The 21,350-nt window shown below is 39.4% G+C and overlaps 2 protein-coding genes across 2 annotated transcripts; one reads left to right on the top strand and one right to left on the bottom strand.

Annotated features, from left to right (window-relative positions):
- The first annotated feature begins 1,946 nt into the window (after positions 1-1,946).
- Positions 1,947-8,437, top strand: ankmy2a (ankyrin repeat and MYND domain containing 2a). Its single transcript, XM_075466814.1, has 10 exons — positions 1,947-2,138; positions 2,458-2,522; positions 2,844-2,982; positions 3,093-3,191; positions 4,577-4,737; positions 6,130-6,344; positions 6,525-6,660; positions 6,830-6,958; positions 7,185-7,314; positions 7,487-8,437. The coding sequence occupies exons 1-10, from the start codon at positions 2,072-2,074 to the stop codon at positions 7,609-7,611; spliced, it is 1,266 nt and encodes a 421-aa protein (XP_075322929.1). The 5' UTR covers positions 1,947-2,071; the 3' UTR covers positions 7,612-8,437.
- A 6,901-nt stretch (positions 8,438-15,338) lies between these two features.
- Positions 15,339-20,745, bottom strand: lrrc72 (leucine rich repeat containing 72). The gene is made up of 8 exons (XM_075466815.1): positions 20,621-20,745; positions 18,638-18,698; positions 18,471-18,544; positions 18,288-18,357; positions 16,681-16,762; positions 15,993-16,106; positions 15,769-15,858; positions 15,339-15,668 (listed from the first exon to the last, which is right to left on the bottom strand). Exons 1-8 carry the CDS (start codon positions 20,632-20,634, stop codon positions 15,571-15,573), a joined length of 603 nt encoding a protein of 200 aa, XP_075322930.1. The 5' UTR covers positions 20,635-20,745; the 3' UTR covers positions 15,339-15,570.
- Between the last annotated feature and the right edge of the window lie 605 nt (positions 20,746-21,350).

The raw sequence follows: 21,350 nt of genomic DNA on the forward strand, positions 1-21,350 counted from the left end.
TGGATTTAAAAGTGCTTACAGTTGGGTCTGATTTCAGTTCTGCTGGTAGTTTGTGCCAGTTGTGTGCAGCATTACAGCTAAAAGCTGCTTCACCGTGTCTAGTTTGAACTCTGGGCTCCACTATCTGACCTGAGTCAGCAGATCTCAGAGCTCTGCTGGGTTTATACTCTGCTAGCATGTCATTCATGTATTCTGGACCTAAACCATTCTGTGATTTGTAGACAAGCAGCAGAACTTTAAAATCTATTCTGTATCTGACCGGTAGCCGATGTAAAGACTTGAGAACTGGGGTGATGTGATGTGATCTCTGTGTTCTGGTTAAAACTCGGGCTGCAGCGTTCTGAATGAGCTGCAGCTGTTTGACTCTTTTGGGGGAGTCCAGTCAGAAGACCGTTACAGTAGTCGAGTCTGCTGGAGATGAAAGCATGAATCAGCTTCTCCTGATCTGTTTGGGACATGAAACCCTTAATTCTGGATATGTTCTTAAGTTGATAAAAGGCTGATTTGGTGACTGATTTGATATGATTGTTGAAGGTCAGGTCTGAGTCTATCAGCACGCCGAGGTTCCGGACTTGGTCTTTAGTTTCTAGAGACAGTGACTCAAGATGTTTACTGACAGCAAACCTCTTCTCTTTGTTGCCAAACACAATGACCTCAGTTTTTTCTTGATTTAACTGAAGGAAATTTTGGTTCATCCACTTTTTGACTTGCTCTAAGCAGTCGCACAATGACTCTATAGGACTGCAGTCATCTGGAAACAGTGCGAGATATATCTGTGTATCATCTGCATAGCTGTGGTAGTTGACTTTAGAGTTCTTCAGAATTTGACCCAGAGGCAGCATGTATAGAGTGAACAGAAGGGGTCCAAGAACTGACCCCTGAGGAACTCCACATGTCATAGCCACTCGATCAGATTGATTACTTCCAATAGTCACAAAATAACTCCGCTCCTCCAAGTAGGACCTGAACCATTCTAGGACTGTCTGAACCATTCTAGGACTGTATATACAATACAATATACAATCATTGTAAATATTAATAATTGTTTTGAGCTACTTGACTAATTAGAATGTCCCCCAATGGGGGGTGAATAAAGTATTTTTCTATTCTATTCTATTCTATTCTATTCTATTCTATTCTATTCTATTCTATTCTGTTCTATTCTATTTCCTGTTACACAAAATACCATTGACATCAGTTTAGCATAATAATCTTACTTTAGCATTAAGAGTTTTCATTTGTGCTTCGTTGGGAGTGTGAGTATAATTTTGTATTTTTGTTTGAAACATTATGATCAGTCCAATATAGCAGCACCTTAAAATCACATTTCCATAGCTTCCATAGCACAAGAGCGTAGGCAAGGTGCTCCTGACATAGAGCAGTGTTTTATGGTGATGCAGCCTTGTACCACACTGGCACAAACAACAGTGTAATTTCTTCTATGACAAAAAGTCCAATTTTAAAAGAAAAAAACTACACTTTATATACAGATTTATACACATACATATCTTAGTAAAATACACAGATTTAAGCAGGAATGTTTTATCTTTGGTTACCCCTGCAAGTTAATTTGAGTAAGGTTTGCATTTGTCTATTTGTTTGTTATTCAAAGATCAATTTATATGAGAACTATTGACCATAGATATCACGTCGTCTCACGTGCGCCACTGTGTGAGGCATTTATGAATGAACTTTCCAGACTCCCCTGGATCTGATTATTTTTTATGAAGAACAGTGGGGGAGTTCATGTATTTTTCTTTAAAGTTTTGACCATTAGTAATTTACCTTGTGATATATTTAAAACTTCATTAGTTTGTAATCAATATTTTCATCTGAAAAATATCTTCAATTTCCCAGAGTACACTTTTATTCTGTAAAAGTACATTTTTGCTGTGACCCATCCACCCCTCTATGAGACCGCAGTGGTACATTCCTAATGACAGCTCCTTTTGAGCTAGCGTTCATTTCTCGAGCATCACACTGTCAGAGCCACGGACAGCATTGATTTAACCAAAAAGTTGGCGTTATATTTGTGTCATTGCAGCTTCATTCAACACTTAAAACCACCAACATGTCTGCTCCTAAGAAGGGAGACTTGTCTTCAAGCGAAAAGGAGCTGTTTGAGGTTATTACTGCGGGTAAGCCTCTTCGGCTAACGCTAATCCCTGGTTAGCTTGTAGGATAAGGAACATATGATGCTAATAGATGAATGTCAGCGTAAATTTTTCCCAACTTCCTTTCTTAATCACGGCAGTCAGTTTAGTTTTCTTGTGTGGTGTGTTAGGAACCAAAGTCTTCAACCTCCGTGATCTTATATCACAAGATAGAAGAGATAGAAATTTCAACATGACCGTGAAAGTGTAACAGTTGCGTGACTTTAGAGCTGCATAGCAACTTGTGTTAAAGCTTGTAACTGTATTTATGTGTAAAAATAAAAATGTAATTTTGTCTTTTAAGGAAATGTTCAAGAAGCCTCCAGGCTACTGGGCTGTAAGGATGTTCGAGTTAACTGTTTGGACGAGGTAACAGAGTATTTCAGACACAAGAGGGGTAAACTTTGGTTTACAACGTGACCAATAGACTGAGATTCTTCCTGTTTGGTTGAGAGTGATGTTTTTGTTGTTTTCCTATTACTGGTGGATTGTTTATTCGAACAGAAAGAGTTTGTAAAGGAGCAAAACAGACACAACTAAAACTTAACTTAATCTTAAACCCTTACTTTGGGGCAACATAATTCACTATGTGTGATTCTGCAAAAACGATACTATACTGTTTCTTACTTGATGTTTTATCCAATACTATTGTGTTGTGCAGATTTTGTCAGCTCTTTGTCTCATCCACAGTATGGGATGACTCCCCTCATGCACGCCGCGTACAAAGGAAAAGCAGATATGTGCAAGTTGCTGCTGCAACACGGAGCAGACGTGAATTGTAATGAACACGAGCATGGATACACAGCACTGATGTTTGCCGGCCTTTCAGGTGCGTTTTGATGTAAAATGTCAAACCTGTAGCATGTTTTTTCTCATACAAATAATCTAATTAGACATATGAGGGGGAGTGTTGTGACTCTTGTTCCTCTGTGCCTGAAGGGAAAATTGATATCACGTGGATGATGTTGGACGCAGGGGCTGAAACAGATGTAACCAACTCTGTTGGACGGACAGCCGCGCAGATGGCAGCCTTTGTTGGTATGTTGATATCAAACATGTCCTCAATCTCTCAGTATTTAATCGTTGTCGGATCACAAATCCTTCTTTGTCGGTTAGAATATCATTTTCCTGTTCATGTTATATCTTGATATAGTTAGCTGATAAATGATTGTCTTTATCTAATGATGATTTAAACATGAAAAAGGCACCTCACTCAATGGATGAACCAGTGTTGAGTCTACACATAATTGTCAACTTAACGATTTAACTTAACTTTAATTTAATTAACTTAATTTTAAATAGTATATTAAGGTGCTTTGTTACTAGTAGATTTTCACAAAGACACATAATTTGTTCACATTTATTTAGCTGCATCTACAAAAAAAAAATGCAGAATAGTATTTTTGCACCAACAAGGTGATTCTCAAAGAGTTATTAGCTGGAAACGTGGAATAATTCATCATGGGTGCAGCGTGTTCTGGACAAGTGGAGGACAGAAGAAGAAGTGTCAGGCCTAAAGAACTATCTACAGCAGATGAACAGGATCTGAAAGTGATGTCCTTAAGAAAGAGGAAAAAATCCAGCAAAGACCTGACACAGGAGCTGAGAGATGCATCTGGACCTTCAGCTGATCCATCTGCTGTTGGCCCAAGCCTCATCAGAAATGGGCTCCATGGAAGGGTGGCTGTCAGGAAGCCGTTCTTCAGGAAGGGAAACAGGGAGAAAAGGCTGAGCTGTGCCAAAGGACACAAGAAGTGGGCTGAAAATCAGTGGCAGCAGGTCTGATGGAGGGATGAATCCTCCCCAGAGCCCAGACCTCAACATTACTGAAGCAGTGTGGGATCATGTTGGCAGAGAACGGAACAAAAGGCAGCCCACATTCAAAGAAGAGCTTTGGGATGTCCTTCAAGAAGCCTGGAGAACTATTCCTGAAGACGCCTTAAAGAAAGGACAGAAAGCTCGTCTGAGAGGGTTCAGGCTGTGCTGGAGGAGAAAGGAGCTCAGATCAAATATTCACTTTAAGGCTTGTTAGAACTGTGCAACTCTGATTTTTGCCTTATATCTTGTAGTTCAATTTATTCATATTGAAAAATTTCAGTAAATTGTTGCATCTGTCTCACGTTTTCTGGCAATATATTAGAAAATATTGGGAGTGGCACAAGACTTTTGCACAGTATTGTACATGGATGATCTCTTTAGAATATAGTTCTGTTACTATAGCAGGTGGAGAACACTGTTGTCACTAAAATGTTTTAGTTGCACAATTCCAGATGTTGTTAGCTGTGGATTTGTTCCATCTGTGGTCTGAAAACTCAAAAGGATGTACCAGCTTTAGGTTTAAGTTGCTACTTAGACCCCTTCTGTCTTTTTTTTAAAGTAGCATATATCTATAAAAATAAACCACCTCCTCTTTTCCTCCACAGGGCAACACGACTGTGTCACAGTGATCAACAACTTCTTTTCACGTGCTCGACTGGACTACTACACCAAGCCTCAGGGTTTGGAGAAGGAACCCAAGCTGCCGCCAAAACTGGCTGGACCCTTGCACAAGGTCATCATGAGCACTAACCTGAACCCTGTTAAGGTGAGACTGAACATGCGGGATCCAAAGAGGCCATGACTTTGTTGTTATTTTTTAAGTTTTTCTTCAAACGTTGACTAAAATTATTCATAATTCAGACCTGCACCGGCCATTTTTAAATGTCAACTGAGCATCTCCTACCTCTAGACCTCACAAGCAGTCGTTTTCATTGATCAAATCCCTCCTTTAATCATTGGGGAAGTTATCAGAGAACTAGATAGAAATGGAATTTTCTATGTATTGATAGAAATGTCCTCGTTGTTATTATTATTGATTTAACCAAACACAACTAGAAATGTTAAAGAGACACAGAACAAACATATTAAACACTTAAGGCCAATATTTTATTGTCTTAAAACACTCTAGATAACACTTGTGAAGTTTAAGATCTGAAATGGTTTCATCTTCATTGACTTTTTGAGAAGGGGGGGTCACATTTGATTTCTTATTGTTAGTAATACTTTATCTTTTAAAATAAAGAAGATGAAATGTAGCACACAGATAAGAGATCTATGAGGGCCTGTTCACGGTTAGTGGTCTGTTCGTAATCCTGGAGAGGAAGTTGCCTTTTGGTGTTTCGATTGTAAAGCTGATGAAAAGATTTTTTTAAACTATAGTTTCTTCATTCATCTTACATATGAATATCACATCACTTTGCTCACTAAACATGTAATTGGAGACAAAATCTTAAGCTCAAGTTGCAGTTGGCGTACTATGTTAAATGTTAAACTTATCGCTTCTTCCTTTCTGTGCCGTATGATGCTGCATTTCATGTACCTTTTTATGTGGTACGTTTGCACTCAAAATCTTTTATTTTTCTTTTACATCGGGATAAACTAAAAAGTTTTTCTTTTAACCGTGTCAGTTGGCCTTTGGTGAGACCGTGGCCGAGTTATCGGCTTGGAAATCCAACATTTTGTGACATTTTCTCTTAATTTATCCTCGTCGGAGAGCTGAAACTCGGGCTTCCCCGTTATAATTGAATACAACAAATATACAACATCCAGTATTCGGGAAAGCAGACAGACCATAAACAGTCTCAGGGTAAAGCAGTAAATCAGAGAAATAAAACGTGATTTTCCATTGATTTATCAGGGTTATGTTCTTTATCTCGTACAAACCTCCATACAACCCAGCACAGCTGCTGAGTCGGCTCATTTTTATGTCTATTTTCAGTCCGTGCTCTGCTGACTGTGCGTGACAGCATTTTAAAACGTGCCCTAAGTCTTTATAGTCTTTACACACAGTTGTGGCCGTTGTCCACCCTCCCTCTGCACAAAGGTTGTGGCCTAAAAATGTTCCTTACAGCAAAATAAGAACAAATGAATGAATTCTGAACAAGTGAATTATAAAAAGTCTCTTGGAACGACATGGATATTTTCTGGTGTTTTCCAGCTGGTGATGCTGGTGAAGGAAAACCCGCTGCTTGCAGAGGTGGAGGCTCTGGGTAAATGCCGGCGGGTGATGGAGCTCATCTGTGAGAAGTGCATCAAGCAGCAGGACATGAACGAGGTTCTGGCCATGAAGATGCACTACATCAGCTGCATGCTTGGAAAGTGCGCCTCTTTCCTCAAGGACCGCGAGGACAAGCTGGAAGGCCTCATAAAAAGGTGGAAAATCCACTTTCGTTAATCAATCCCTTGAGGTTATTTTTAGCTTTTTTTTTTTGTTTTGGAGATGTCTTGATACACACGAGGAGGCAACATTTTGCGGGTTGATGGAAACCCGGCTCATGAGTGTGATATTGAAGAATACTTCGTCTCACATTTAATCTCTTTGTGGTTCTTCAGTTTGCTGAAGGGTCGAGACAGCGATGGTTTCCCCGTGTACCAAGAAAAGTTCATCAGAGAGTGTATCCGCAAGTTCCCGTACTGCGACGCAACTCTGCTGCAGCAGCTGGTGCGGAGCATCGCTCCCGTGGAAATTGTGAGTTTTATTTTGATCAAACTTTCTGTGTCCTACTCAGGGGAATTATTCTGGTGTGAAAATGAAGATGGAGGACAAACTCCTCCATGTCTTCCATAATTTGAATGTCTGTGCTTTTGATCTCCATGCAGCGACTGATGGTTTTGTTTTCCTCTTCACATCCCCGCAGGGTAACGACCCCACAGCTCTGTCAGTGCTGACCCAGGCCATCACGGGTCAGGTCGGCTTCATGGATGCAGAGTTCTGCACCTCCTGCGGAGAGAAAGGAGCTGAAAAGAGATGCTCCATCTGTAAAATGGTGAATGTCAAAGCTACCAGATAAGGTCCACATGGGAGGCTTTAAAGAAGTGTTTTTTATTCTTTTTTATGCTGGGGATCATTGACTCGTCATTTAGAGTCACAGCAAACGTTATGTGCTTGGTTTCATTTCATAGCAGCTTCTGGTGGCCTTTCTTTCTTTCACCGACATTTAATCTCTGCTCAAATAAAGCAAACTTCCTTTTTCCTTTACCTTGTTTAATCAGGTGATCTACTGTGGCCAGTTCTGCCAGAAAATGCACTGGTTCACCCACAAGAAAGTTTGTAAGAAGCTCCAAGAGCAGCGAGAAAAGCAGGAAGCAGAAGCAGCCAAACTGAGGATGCAGCAGAGCAAAGGTAATTCATCTACAGGCAAAAAAATGGATTCATATAGCACCAAATCACAACAAATGTCCTCTCAACTTCAAAGATATAGTCCAATTCTAATCCAATAAAATCAGATCAGTTTAAATCCAAATGAGCACACAAAATGGCTGGCTTCAAACTGAAGTGACGTCTGGTGTTTCAGAGGAGAGTGAAGCTGTGCAGGAGGCCACGGACTCCATGCAGGAGCTCTCAGTGGAGACCAACAGTGAGGTCGGCCCCTTAGACTCTGCCGCAGACTCCTCTGCCGTCGCAGCTGCTGACAACTGAGGAGCTTCTTAACACTCGATGACAACGGCCGCCTTCTCCACCATACATCCATCCGGCCCGGACAGAAACTGGCACCAAGAGGGAAAGCCAGACAGAGACGGGTCTGGGAGCAGGAAAAAAATCCATATTTATTATCAGCCTGAGACACCAGATGAAGAAGCATTGTGCCACAGCCGTCATCTTTTCGTCCATTTTCAAATGATGTTGTCATTTGTGAATGTAAATACTACATAAGTTAATCTTTCGGAGGAACTGAGAGAAATGTGAAGAGCTCAACGGTTCCCGTCCACGATGGAGCGAAAATCTGCCTTAAGAAACTGTAGCAACCTGCAGGAAAGAAGTGACTGTGTGGCCAATCAGAATCGTCTGTTTGCAATGCACCCGATTGTTATCGAGATGTTTTTATACCGACAGCCTCTGCGTGTGGATGGCACGGCTGCTCAACGTTGACCAAAAATGTGTGTTGATATTTTTTAAATGTGAATGGTGTAAAGATGAGTTTATCTCAGTGTGTTGTAAATGATGTCACTGCTCAGGATGTTTTTCAGATTAGAACTAAATTAAAGTTTTTTTTCCCTTAAATTGAAGCAACATTGTCGTGCACAGCGCGGTAACACCTGTCGGTTTGTTTTGAAGAATACGATCACTTTGATTTTGGTACTTGTTGTTGTGCAGCCTGAACGGACAGAGGAGCTGAAGTCAAACGTCTTGTCCGGTTTGTGTGTGTGTATGTTCTGAAAGCTGATGAGTTCCAGTGTGTCAACAGACCTGATCCCAACTCCAGTAAATAAAGACCAACTTCAGCACCAATTTTCTGAGTCAGTTTTCATCTTTTACTGGCATGTTCCTTATTTTTCCAGTTTTTCTTTGTGATGGTCTGATCTGAGAAAGCACCAGAAAGCCAAAGGGTTCCCTATTTAGCAGAAACATCTGTACATTTGAATGCAGCCGAGTCATTAAAACTGCCTAAATACAAGCATGTTAGAAACATGTTAGAAATATGTTAGAAGCATGTTGGAACCATGTTGGAACCATGTTAGAAGCATTTTAGAAACATGTTGGAACCATGTTGGAACCATGTTGGAACCATGTTGGAACCATGTTGGAACCATGTTGGAAACATGTTGGAAACATGTTGGAAACATGTTGGAAGCATGTTGGAACCATGTTGGAACCATGTTGGAAACATGTTGGAAGCATGTTAGAAACATGTTAGAAGCATGTTGGAAGCATGTTAGAAACATGTTAGAAGCATGTTGGAAGCATGTTGGAACCATGTTGGAAACATGTTGGAAGCATGTTGGAAGCATGTTAGAAACATGTTAGAAGCATGTTGGAAGCATGTTAGAAACATGTTAGAAGCATGTTGGAAGCATGTTAGAAACATGTTGGAACCATGTTGGAACCATGTTGGAACCATGTTGGAACCATGTTGGAAACATGTTGGAAGCATGTTGGAAGCATGTTAGAAACATGTTAGAAGCATGTTGGAAGCATGTTAGAAACATGTTAGAAGCATGTTGGAAGCATGTTAGAAACATGTTGGAACCATGTTGGAACCATGTTGGAACCATGTTGGAACCATGTTGGAAACATGTTGGAAACATGTTGGAAGCATGTTGGAAGCATGTTAGAAACATGTTAGAAGCATGTTGGAACCATGTTGGAACCATGTTGGAACCATGTTGGAACCATGTTGGAAACATGTTGGAAACATGTTGGAAGCATGTTGGAAGCATGTTAGAAACATGTTAGAAGCATGTTAGAAGCATGTTAAAAGCATGTTGGAAGCATGTTGGAAGCATGTTGGAAGCATGTTAGAAACATGTTGGAAACATGTTGGAAACATGTTGGAAACATGTTGGAAGCATGTTGGAAGCATGTTAGAAGCATGTTAGAAGCATGTTGGAAGCATGTTAGAAACATGTTAGAAGCATGTTAAAAGCATGTTGGAAGCATGTCAGAAACATGTTGGAACCATGTTAGAAGCATGTTAGAAACATGTTAGAACCATGTTGGAAGCATGTTGGAAGCATGTTAGAAGCATGTTAGAACCATGTTAGAACCATGTTAGAAACATGTTGGAAACATGTTAGAACCATGTTAGAAACATGTTGGAAACATGTTAGAAGCATGTTGGAAACATGTTAGAACCATGTTAGAAACATGTTGGAAGCATGTTAGAAACATGTTAGAACCATGTTAGAAACATGTTGGAAGCATGTTAGAAACATGTTGGAAGCATGTTAGAACCATATTAGAAACATGTTGGAAGCATGTTAGAAACATGTTAGAACCATGTTAGAAACGTGTTGGAAGCATGTTAGAAACGTGTTGGAAGCATGTTAGAAACATGTTGGAAGCATGTTAGAACCATATTAGAAACATGTTGGAAGCATGTTAGAAACATGTTAGAACCATGTTAGAAACGTGTTGGAAGCATGTTAGAAACATGTTGGAAGCATGTTAGAACCATATTAGAAACATGTTGGAAGCATGTTAGAAACATGTTAGAACCATGTTAGAAACGTGTTGGAAGCATGTTAGAAACATGTTGGAAGCATGTTAGAACCATATTAGAAACATGTTGGAAGCATGTTGGAACCATGTTGGAAACATGTTGGAAGCATGTTAGAAACATGTTAGAAGCATGTTGGAAGCATGTTAGAAACATGTTAGAAGCATGTTAGAAGCATGTTGGAACCATGTTGGAACCATGTTGGAAACATGTTGGAAGCATGTTGGAAGCATGTTAGAAACATGTTGGAAGTATGTTAGAAACATGTTAGAAACATGTTAGAAGCATGTTGGAAGCATGTTGGAAGCATGTTAGAAACATGTTGGAACCATGTTAGAAGCATTTTAGAAACATGTTAGAAGCATGTTGGAACCATGTTGGAAACATGTTGGAAACATGTTGGAAGCATGTTGGAAGCATGTTAGAAGCATGTTGGAAGCATGTTAGAAACATGTTAGAAGCATGTTAAAAGCATGTTGGAAGCATGTTAGAAACATGTTGGAACCATGTTAGAAGCATGTTAGAAACATGTTAGAAACATGTTAGAAGCATGTTAGAAGCATGTTGGAAGCATGTTGGAAGCATGTTAGAAGCATGTTAGAACCATGTTAGAACCATGTTAGAAACATGTTGGAAACATGTTAGAAGCATGTTGGAAACATGTTGGAAACATGTTAGAACCATGTTAGAACCATGTTAGAAACATGTTGGAAGCATGTTAGAAACATGTTAGAAACATGTTAGAAACATGTTAGAACCATGTTAGAAACATGTTGGAAGCATGTTAGAACCATATTAGAAACATGTTGGAAGCATGTCAGAACCATGTTAGAACCATGTTAGAAACATGTTGGAAGCATGTTAGAAACATGTTGGAAGCATGTTAGAACCATATTAGAAACATGTTGGAAGCATGTCAGAACCATGTTGGAACCATGTTAGAAACGTGTTGGAAGCATGTTAGAAACATGTTGGAACCATGTTAGAAGCATGTTAGAAACATGTTAGAACCATGTTGGAAGCATGTTGGAAGCATGTTAGAAGCATGTTAGAACCATGTTAGAACCATGTTAGAAACATGTTGGAAACATGTTAGAACCATGTTAGAAACATGTTGGAAACATGTTAGAAGCATGTTGGAAACATGTTAGAACCATGTTAGAAACATGTTGGAAGCATGTTAGAAACATGTTAGAACCATGTTAGAAACATGTTGGAAGCATGTTAGAAACATGTTGGAAGCATGTTAGAACCATATTAGAAACATGTTGGAAGCATGTTAGAAACATGTTAGAACCATGTTAGAAACGTGTTGGAAGCATGTTAGAAACGTGTTGGAAGCATGTTAGAAACATGTTGGAAGCATGTTAGAACCATATTAGAAACATGTTGGAAGCATGTTAGAAACATGTTAGAACCATGTTAGAAACGTGTTGGAAGCATGTTAGAAACATGTTGGAAGCATGTTAGAACCATATTAGAAACATGTTGGAAGCATGTTGGAACCATGTTGGAAACATGTTGGAAGCATGTTAGAAACATGTTAGAAGCATGTTGGAAGCATGTTAGAAACATGTTAGAAGCATGTTAGAAGCATGTTGGAACCATGTTGGAACCATGTTGGAAACATGTTGGAAGCATGTTGGAAGCATGTTAGAAACATGTTGGAAGTATGTTAGAAACATGTTAGAAACATGTTAGAAGCATGTTAAAAGCATGTTGGAAGCATGTTGGAAGCATGTTAGAAACATGTTGGAACCATGTTAGAAGCATTTTAGAAACATGTTAGAAGCATGTTGGAACCATGTTGGAAATATGTTGGAAACATGTTGGAAGCATGTTGGAAGCATGTTAGAAGCATGTTGGAAGCATGTTAGAAACATGTTAGAAGCATGTTAAAAGCATGTTGGAAGCATGTTAGAAACATGTTGGAACCATGTTAGAAGCATGTTAGAAACATGTTAGAAACATGTTAGAAGCATGTTAGAAGCATGTTGGAAGCATGTTGGAAGCATGTTAGAAGCATGTTAGAACCATGTTAGAACCATGTTAGAAACATGTTGGAAACATGTTAGAAGCATGTTGGAAACATGTTGGAAACATGTTAGAACCATGTTAGAACCATGTTAGAAACATGTTGGAAGCATGTTAGAAACATGTTAGAACCATGTTAGAAACATGTTAGAAACATGTTAGAACCATGTTAGAAACATGTTGGAAGCATGTTAGAAACATGTTGGAAGCATGTTAGAACCATATTAGAAACATGTTGGAAGCATGTCAGAACCATGTTAGAACCATGTTAGAAACATGTTGGAAGCATGTTAGAAACATGTTGGAAGCATGTTAGAACCATATTAGAAACATGTTGGAAGCATGTCAGAACCATGTTAGAACCATGTTAGAAACATGTTAGAAGCATGTTAGAACCACGTTAGAACCATGTTAGAACCATGTTAGAAACATGTTAGAAGCATGTTAGAAACATGTTAGAAGCATCTTAGAACCATGTTGGAAACATGTTGGAAGCATGTTGGAAACATGTTGGAAGCATGTTGGACGCATGTTAGAAACATGTTGGAAGCATGTTGGAAGCATGTTAGAAACATGTTAGAAGCATGTTAGAAGCATGTTGGAACCATGTTGGAACCATGTTGGAAACATGTTGGAAGCATGTTGGAAGCATGTTGGAAGCATGTTGGAAACATGTTGGAAGCATGTTAGAAACATGTTGGAAGCATGTTAGAAACATGTTAGAAACATGTTAGAAGCATGTTAAAAGCATGTTGGAAGCATGTTGGAAGCATGTTAGAAACATGTTGGAACCATGTTAGAAGCATTTTAGAAACATGTTAGAAGCATGTTGGAACCATGTTGGAAACATGTTGGAAACATGTTGGAAGCATGTTGGAAGCATGTTAGAAACATGTTAGAAGCATGTTGGAAGCATGTTAGAAACATGTTAGAAGCATGTTAAAAGCATGTTGGAAGCATGTTAGAAACATGTTGGAACCATGTTAGAAGCATGTTAGAAACATGTTAGAAGCATGTTGGAAGCATGTTGGAAGCATGTTAGAAGCATGTTAGAAGCATGTTAGAAGCATGTTAGAAACATGTTGGAAACATGTTAGAACCATGTTAGAACTATGTTAGAAACATGTTGGAAGCATGTTAGAAACATGTTAGAACCATGTTAGAACCATGTTAGAAACATGTTGGAAGCATGTTAGAAACATGTTGGAAGCATGTTAGAACCATATTAGAAACATGTTGGAAGCATGTCAGAACCATGTTAGAACCATGTTAGAAACATGTTGGAAGCATGTTAGAAACATGTTAGAACCATGTTAGAAACGTGTTGGAAGCATGTTAGAAACATGTTGGAAGCATGTTAGAACCATATTAGAAACATGTTGGAAGCATGTCAGAACCATGTTAGAACCATGTTAGAAACATGTTAGAAGCATGTTAGAAACATGTTAGAAGCATGTTAGAAACATGTTAGAAGCATGTTGGAACCATGTTGGAAACATGTTGGAAACATGTTGGAAGCATGTTGGAAACATGTTGGAAGCATGTCTGAAGCATGTTAGAAACATGTTAGAAGCATGTTGGAAGCATGTTAGAAACATGTTAGAAGCATGTTAAAAGCATGTTGGAAGCATGTTAGAAACATGTTGGAACCATGTTAGAAGCATGTTAGAAACATGTTAGAAGCATGTTAGAACCATGTCAGAACCATGTTAGAAACATGTTGGAAACATGTTAGAAGCATGTTGGAAACATGTTGGAAGCATGTTGGAAACATGTTAGAACCATGTTAGAACCATGTTAGAAACATGTTGGAAGCATGTTAGAAACATGTTAGAACCATGTTAGAAACATGTTGGTAGCATGTTAGAAACATGTTGGAAGCATGTTAGAACCATGTTAGAAACATGTTGGAAGCATGTTAGAACCATGTTAGAAACATGTTAGAACCATGTTAGAACCATGTTAGAAACATGTTAGAAGCATGTTAGAAACATGTTAGAAGCATGTTAGAACCATGTTGGAAGCATGTTGGAAACATGTTGGAAGCATGTTGGAAGCATGTTAGAAACATGTTAGAAGCATGTTGGAAGCATGTTCAACATGTTAGAAGCATGTTGGAAGCATGTTAGAAACATGTTAGAAGCATGTTAAAAGCATGTTGGAAGCATGTTAGAAACATGTTGGAACCATGTTAGAAGCATGTTAGAAACATGTTAGAAGCATGTTAGAACCATGTTAGAACCATGTTAGAAACATGTTGGAAACATGTTAAAAGCATGTTGGAAACATGTTGGAAGCATGTTGGAAGCATGTTAGAAACATGTTAGAAGCATGTTAGAAGCATGTTAGAAGCATGTTAGAAACATGTTGGAAGCATGTTAGAAACATGTTGGAAGCATGTTAGAACCATGTTAGAAACATGTTAGAAGCATGTTAGAACCATGTTAGAACCATGTTAGAAACATGTTAGAAGCATGTTAGAAACATGTTAGAAGCATGTTAGAACCATGTTAGAACCATGTTAGAAACATGTTAGAAGCATGTTAGAACCATGTTAGAACCATGTTAGAAACATGTTAGAAGCATGTTAGAAACATGTTAGAAGCATGTTAGAAACATGTTCCAGCACTTTACACAGAAAACTGATGCAGGTCTGAGACACAGAGTGACGGTGATTTTATTCATGGATAATTTGTTCCTCTATTAGTTTTTGTCTCTTCCCTTTAATCGTACATCCACAATCAGTTTCCATCTCCAACTTGTTATTTCTGGCTTAGTTTTGTGTTAGCAACCAAATTAATCATTCATCGTTTGAGCCCATTATTTTGTCATTATCATTTTTCCCGGCTCTGAGAGTGGTACATTTGAATCTCTTTTTAATCTTATTGGATCATCCATCATAGTTTCCCAACTAATGATGGTCATTTTGCACATTGATGGACATTCAGCTCTCTTTCTGAACATTTTGAATCCCATTTTCATGTTGTGGTCCCATTGAGGTAATTGAGGATGTTTCTGGTCTTCTTATGTGATGCTTCTGATCTTTTGAGAATTTAATTTGACAAAATTTGAATCATCTTTTTGTCATTTCCATTATTTGGTGTTTTACTTTTGTTATTGAGCATATTTGGCCATGAATGGCTCCTTTTGCGGCGAATTTTGACCATCTGGTGACTGATTTAGGTCATTTGCACATCTCTGTGGGTAAGTTTAAGTTTGTGATGCTAAAAGCTGTAGAGATGACATTTGATTAGCAGTATCTTGACTTTGACAACGTCCAAGTTTGCCTTTTTATTGCGAAACATTTTGAAAACACTGCAGAGACACTGAGAAAGTGAAGGTAATCTCTGTAATGACTGCTGGGACCAAATGCTAAATCAGATGCAGATCTTGTCTCTCTTTGTGCACTACTGTTTATGTCTGCCAAAGGCCACCGACTGGAGAACACGATGATGATCCTGGTTGAAAATCTGGAAGGATCTTTTCCGCTCTGATGGTTTAATTTCTGACAACACAACAAAAGCCGGAAAAAAAGGCAAAATGTAAGATTTCATAAAGACGAAGCGTTGGTCAGAAAAGTCCCTCTGAGGGTACGTAAACCATACCTTTTCTGTCTAAGATTTGGATCGATGGCAAGCAGTGGATCACATGGTAGCGATACCCAGGTTCATGAGACATGGGATTCAGGAAAAAAGCTGCAGTTTAAAAAAAGAAAACATTGTCACATCTCAGTGTCTCCAGGTTGATGTAAATCAGTCGGATCCTTGCAGACGCCTTTTCCGGCCCCGGAGGGCGCTCTTTATCACGGGTCTCACAGTTTGTCACTCACTGGCGTTTTGCAGCTGCTGCATCCTCCTTAGCTCATGCATCGCGTCCGCCAACCCTCTGATCTGGTTGTTGTGGAGATACAGGAGTCGAAGGCAGGTCAGGTGATTTAGGGCACCTGTGTGAGAGGCGGAAATGAAAAATTACACGATGACACGATGATTTGTCTTCTACAATAAAGCTTGTTACACTGAGCTCATATGGTTTTCATTTCCCCACAGAATGTTTTACATGGAAAAGATAAATGTTCAAGGTAAATGTTACTCTTTTTCTTGACTACATCTGTTTGGCAGATCAAATTAATGAAAAACATCCAAGACATTTTTTGAGGATTAAACAAGGGTTTCCCAAACTTTAATTCAAAAGGAAAACTCCACTTGAGCAGATTTTTTTTGCTTTCATTGCCTAAAATATGAGCAATTTTCCACAAGCATTAATTAGTCCAAAGGAGTAAAGTATTTAGTTGGTAACAAAACAACCCTGATTGATCAACTCTTAGTTTTCTACTTGTAAAAATAGTGCTATAGAATGGTTTACTCTGTTAGTAATGGAGTGTTTTTACATTGTTGTTTTGGTATCTTAAATCAAAAACTCGAATATTTCTGCCACCACCTCCTTAGATTTTAAGACATAGGTTCTACACGCCATTAAAATCCATCCTTTTTATACTCAAAGGAGAAATAAAGTTGCACCTTTCACAGATTTGATGCTATTATGTTGAAGGTAAAGTTCAGTCAAGCAGCAGTTGAGGGAACGACAGCTGAGCTCTCTGATCTGGAAGAATTACAGTAGAAATTAAATCACCTTCCACTCAGTTTAACTCGCATGCGATATGGAATGATGCGAGTGCCATAAAAATAACAACTCTGTAAACAAATAAGAAAACAAATTAGGAAATATACACAGAAATAGATGAATAAATGTGGAAATAACCAATCGTGTTTTCTTTAATGCCATCTATTTACTTTTACTCCTTATTTTTCACAATTTTGTCTGTGCTGTGTCCCCAAACTTTTGCTCTGAGTCACTCAGTTTTCAGCATCTTACCTCATAACTTACCTTGTTGCAAGAGGAAACTACTTTCCCCCTTTTTCACCTTAACCTCTAAATCTTTTTCTGAACACGTGAGGAAAGAAATAATCAGCAGAATAAGTAGCAAAACCTTCACTCGCGTTACATGTACAGGACCTGAGTTCAGTCTGGAATTAAAGGCCCTGTCACACTGTTGCGTATGAGAGAAGCATATGAGTTGCGTATGAAAATTATTACTCATACGCTGGTATACGCTGACATACGCCAGGGGAACGTTAGGCATAGATTGTATACGTTTCAAGCACGCTGGCATACGTTGGCATACGGCATACGCTGAGGCAGAAATAAATTTTTGAACATGCTCAAAACTTTTGTGCGTATGGTTAATACGCTAAACATACGCTAGGCATACGCTGAATACGCTAGAGGTACGATATAGGTACGTTACTGATAGGTCGAGAACTCTGGACATAAGTTGCCATATGTTGGCATGAAGGTGTACCGTACAGCTAGCGTATTTATAGCCTCCGCCCGTCTGCCGCCTCCATCTCCGCCAGACGGGCGGAGATGGAGGCGGCAGGCAACCGACGATTCACAGGAGCGGTCAGGAGGAAGAGTTGGGGATCTTGATCGCTCAGAAGCATGTAACTCATCAGCCGCAGGTGCATCAGGCATTTCAGCAGGTTTGGGTGAGAATGATTCTTGTGTTTTTTTGCCTTTTCCTCGGCCCAGGGCCCGGGCAAACGACGATTGCTTCTTGGGAGGCATGATCGAGATGAATGTCTCGAGAGATGTTGATAGCGCGTCGTCTACTGCAATATTGGAGCAATGTGGAAAGGCTGCTGATATAGGCGCGTTGAAACGTACGCTGGGCATGCGCCGTTCATATGCTACTCATACGCTAGTCATTTTTTATTTTCAAGGACTTTTCGTGCGTATGAAAATTATATTATTAATTTTCATACGCAACTCATACGCTTCTCTCATACGCAACAGTGTGACAGGGCCTTAAGAATCAGATGGGACTGTTACACCCCAACAAAATGTCAGAACAAACTTATAATTCAGGTCCTGTAGATGTGACATAGATGCATGACACACCACCTGATTGGCTTAGAGCAAAATCAATAGAGAAAAGCATACACACAGAAACAGGGGAATGAAAAAAAGAGTATAAAACAAAGTAAATGGAAAGAACAACATTTTTACTTACAATTATTCTTATTCTTTCCATAAGCATTGTAGGTAGAGTTTCATGGAAGCGTACCTTGTTATTGTTCAGCCACAGCCTCCTCAAAAAGCGAAATCTTGATAAATCAGGAACACTGGAGAGTTTTCTACACAACAAAAGGCCAGAAATTCCAAATACTGTCTTTAGATTGCCTCCTTTGTGTGAAAGTACTCGCAATACATGCTGGAGTTATTTGTGTAAGCAATATCTTTTTCTTACTTTTTGGCGAGACTAAGCTGGCAAACATCCATGTCCGTCTTTATTCCACGCCTCTGAAGAGACTCTTTGATGTCCTGTGTTTGGCGAGAGGACAGAAAAGTCTCAGAGGATTACATGAATGTGCAGTGAAAATGCTGCCAGTGTTTGTTTTAGATAAAGTTGTTCACCTCAGTCACCTCCATTGTCTGCCGCTTCTCCAGAGCAGTCAGAGTGGTTGCCAGGAAACTCCTGCCATAACAAACAGAAGAGCGTTCTCTTTTATCCAAAAAGATACATGACTTATCTGGGAACTCTGTAATGGTTTTAGGAGATTATTTCTGTTTGATGATACTTTTGCACATTTTAATCTTAGTCTGCAACACTTACCTGTATGTGAGAAAGATATCCAGCAGAGGGCAGTGTTGACAAGCAAAGACAGTTATTTCTCCCACAGTTTCTAAATGTCAGCAGTGAAGATCCAAAATATTTTCACATGGCTTCATCCTCCAAAGGCGAAGAGTCGGTTTAAAAATACAGAAACCGGCTCATTAACATCCTTTGTAAAAGGAGGAAATTGTTATACAACCTAGGTGCAAAACTATCAAAAAATGGCTTCTAAAGAAGAGTCAGAAATCAGCTGCACATTCAATCTGAGGCCAGAAATGCTTTATCGACTTGAAATGTGTAGATCCCACTCTGATTTGTTTTTGCAGTATGAAAACCACACACATCATGCACCCTTGCAGGCTCTATTGAGGTGGGAAAGTGTTTGAATTAACTTGTTTGACCATAAGTAATTAAATCAAATCTACAGAAAATCGATAATATCATTACAATTTGATTATATTCTCACACATCTATTGTTATCAATGCAAAGATGTTGAATGCATGACAAAGTTTAGGAATCTGCCATGAAGGAAAACAACTATTAGGAGCCAGGAAGAAAAGCCCACCAATCACGACAACCCCTACTGTAACCATGGTTACTTGGTTGAATGGCATGACAGCCGTGGGGCGTGGCTTTTAAAGAAGAGCTGAAGCAAAGCAGAGAGGGAGGAAAAGGGACCTGTGAATTGTATTTATTCAAATTTGACAAAGTTCTGCATTTCATATACGCGCTAACTGTAAAGTGAAGTTGATTCTTTAGCTTTTGTTAGCATTTAAATTTTAAATCAAAACACAAGTTTCGACAAAAACTACAAATTCTTTGGCAACTGGCTCAGCAGCATTAGGCCAGTGAGGTGTGGCGTGGTCATATTTAAGATGGTAACACCTCAGACTGACCCTAACGTAATCATGTCTGTCCGCTTGTTACAGACTTTACTAATTAGCTTCGCTTACAAAAAGGAGAACACCTGTCCTGTCTCTGTGAAATGATGATAAACTCTTTCTGGCAGCGCTCAAGCTCACTAAGAAAAACACAATTAGAAAATGTGTGAGTGAAGAAGCCACACATCCCATCTCGGGCTAAATATATGACTACGAAATGTCTTGGAATTTGGGAATCTTGGAGAAGTTGCCACAGTTCATCTGTGGTTTTTCTTCTGTCTCTTTATGTGATCCCAGACTGACAGCATGCTGTTGAAATGCTGGCTCTGCGGGGGCTTTATGATCTGTTTGGAAGACGTTTTGTCCCTACTGTGGCTGAAAATAATTCCTTGTGACTCTGGGTGTTTTGGATCTGCGCTCTGCTGCGAAATGAATGCCTCTTTGCAAAATAAACATCCAGTGAATATATTGGTTTTGTACCATCATTACTGCATAAATACCAGCCTTGATTATAACAGGATAAACTCAGGAAGCAACATTAGTGCCCGAGACACAATCTGTCAACCGCTGTTTGTCCTCTGTTGAGAACTTTTCCAAACTGTGTCACCACAATGACCCCGACCTGCTGGCTTGGTTCCAGGTGTTGTGCATAGCTATTGTCCTCCTCCGGTTGCCCTCGCCACACCTCTCATTACTGCATACGGGCGCTTCCTGATCATGCACACACTCCTGCCGTCCTGCCTGTCAATATGCTCTTACACATTCACCTTTCACTTCCTATGAGGGTCGGGGGAAACAAGTTCCTGCTGCTGAGTTTCAGCGTGCAGAGAAAGAGAGGCACCTCTCAGTTTTCTCTTTCTTTGCTTAGCGAAAACACAAAAGCTGGCGCCTATCATATTTACCTTTCAGCATTCATTTAAGCCGGTCTCATAAGAAGCTCAGAGGGGGCATCAAAGAGTAAATAGTCCTCCGAGAAGAAGCAGCCATGTTGTCCTTTATTTTCTCTCGGAAGTGGACTGAATGAACCTGCGGTGTCTCTGTTTGAGGAAGAACAAAAGAGATCGGAAACAATAACAGAGGCTGAGTGTGAAGTTTAATGACAGACTGCTCACCTGCTGAGTGGAGTCAAGATGAAATAATTATTGAAGAGTTTGGTAAGTTTTAAGCTTTAAGAGTCTGGTACTTGTGTATATTCCTATTCCAAAGGGAATCATCAGACAGCTAAGAAGTGACTGTTGAGATTTGAAAACTGATTTTTCCTTCTATCTGAACATTCACGGCAATAATGCAACTCACACCCATCGTACTACATGGGCCACCGAATGCTAAGATGCACATACTGCTGTCACATGATCATGGAAACAAAGGGGAATCTGGATTTTGATTTCATTCTGAAACTGTTAGCTCTCTAAAGGGATCCAATTTAACTTCTTCTCTCGTGAAAGATTTTCAGATTCTGACACTCAGTTTTCAGTCTGTTTCAGGTCAAGCTTTAAGCGGGCTTTTGAAACATGAAGCATTTTGTGTGCATAAACACATCTGGCTAGCTTACATTTGTTGTATAGTAGCCTACTGTGCAAAGGTCTCGAGAAAGTGTGTTTTTTTTGTTTGTTAAGCCACTTAATACTGGCC

The sequence above is a fragment of the Odontesthes bonariensis genome, chromosome 5, assembly GCF_027942865.1.
Source record: "Odontesthes bonariensis isolate fOdoBon6 chromosome 5, fOdoBon6.hap1, whole genome shotgun sequence".
Taxonomy (NCBI): domain Eukaryota; kingdom Metazoa; phylum Chordata; class Actinopteri; order Atheriniformes; family Atherinopsidae; genus Odontesthes; species Odontesthes bonariensis.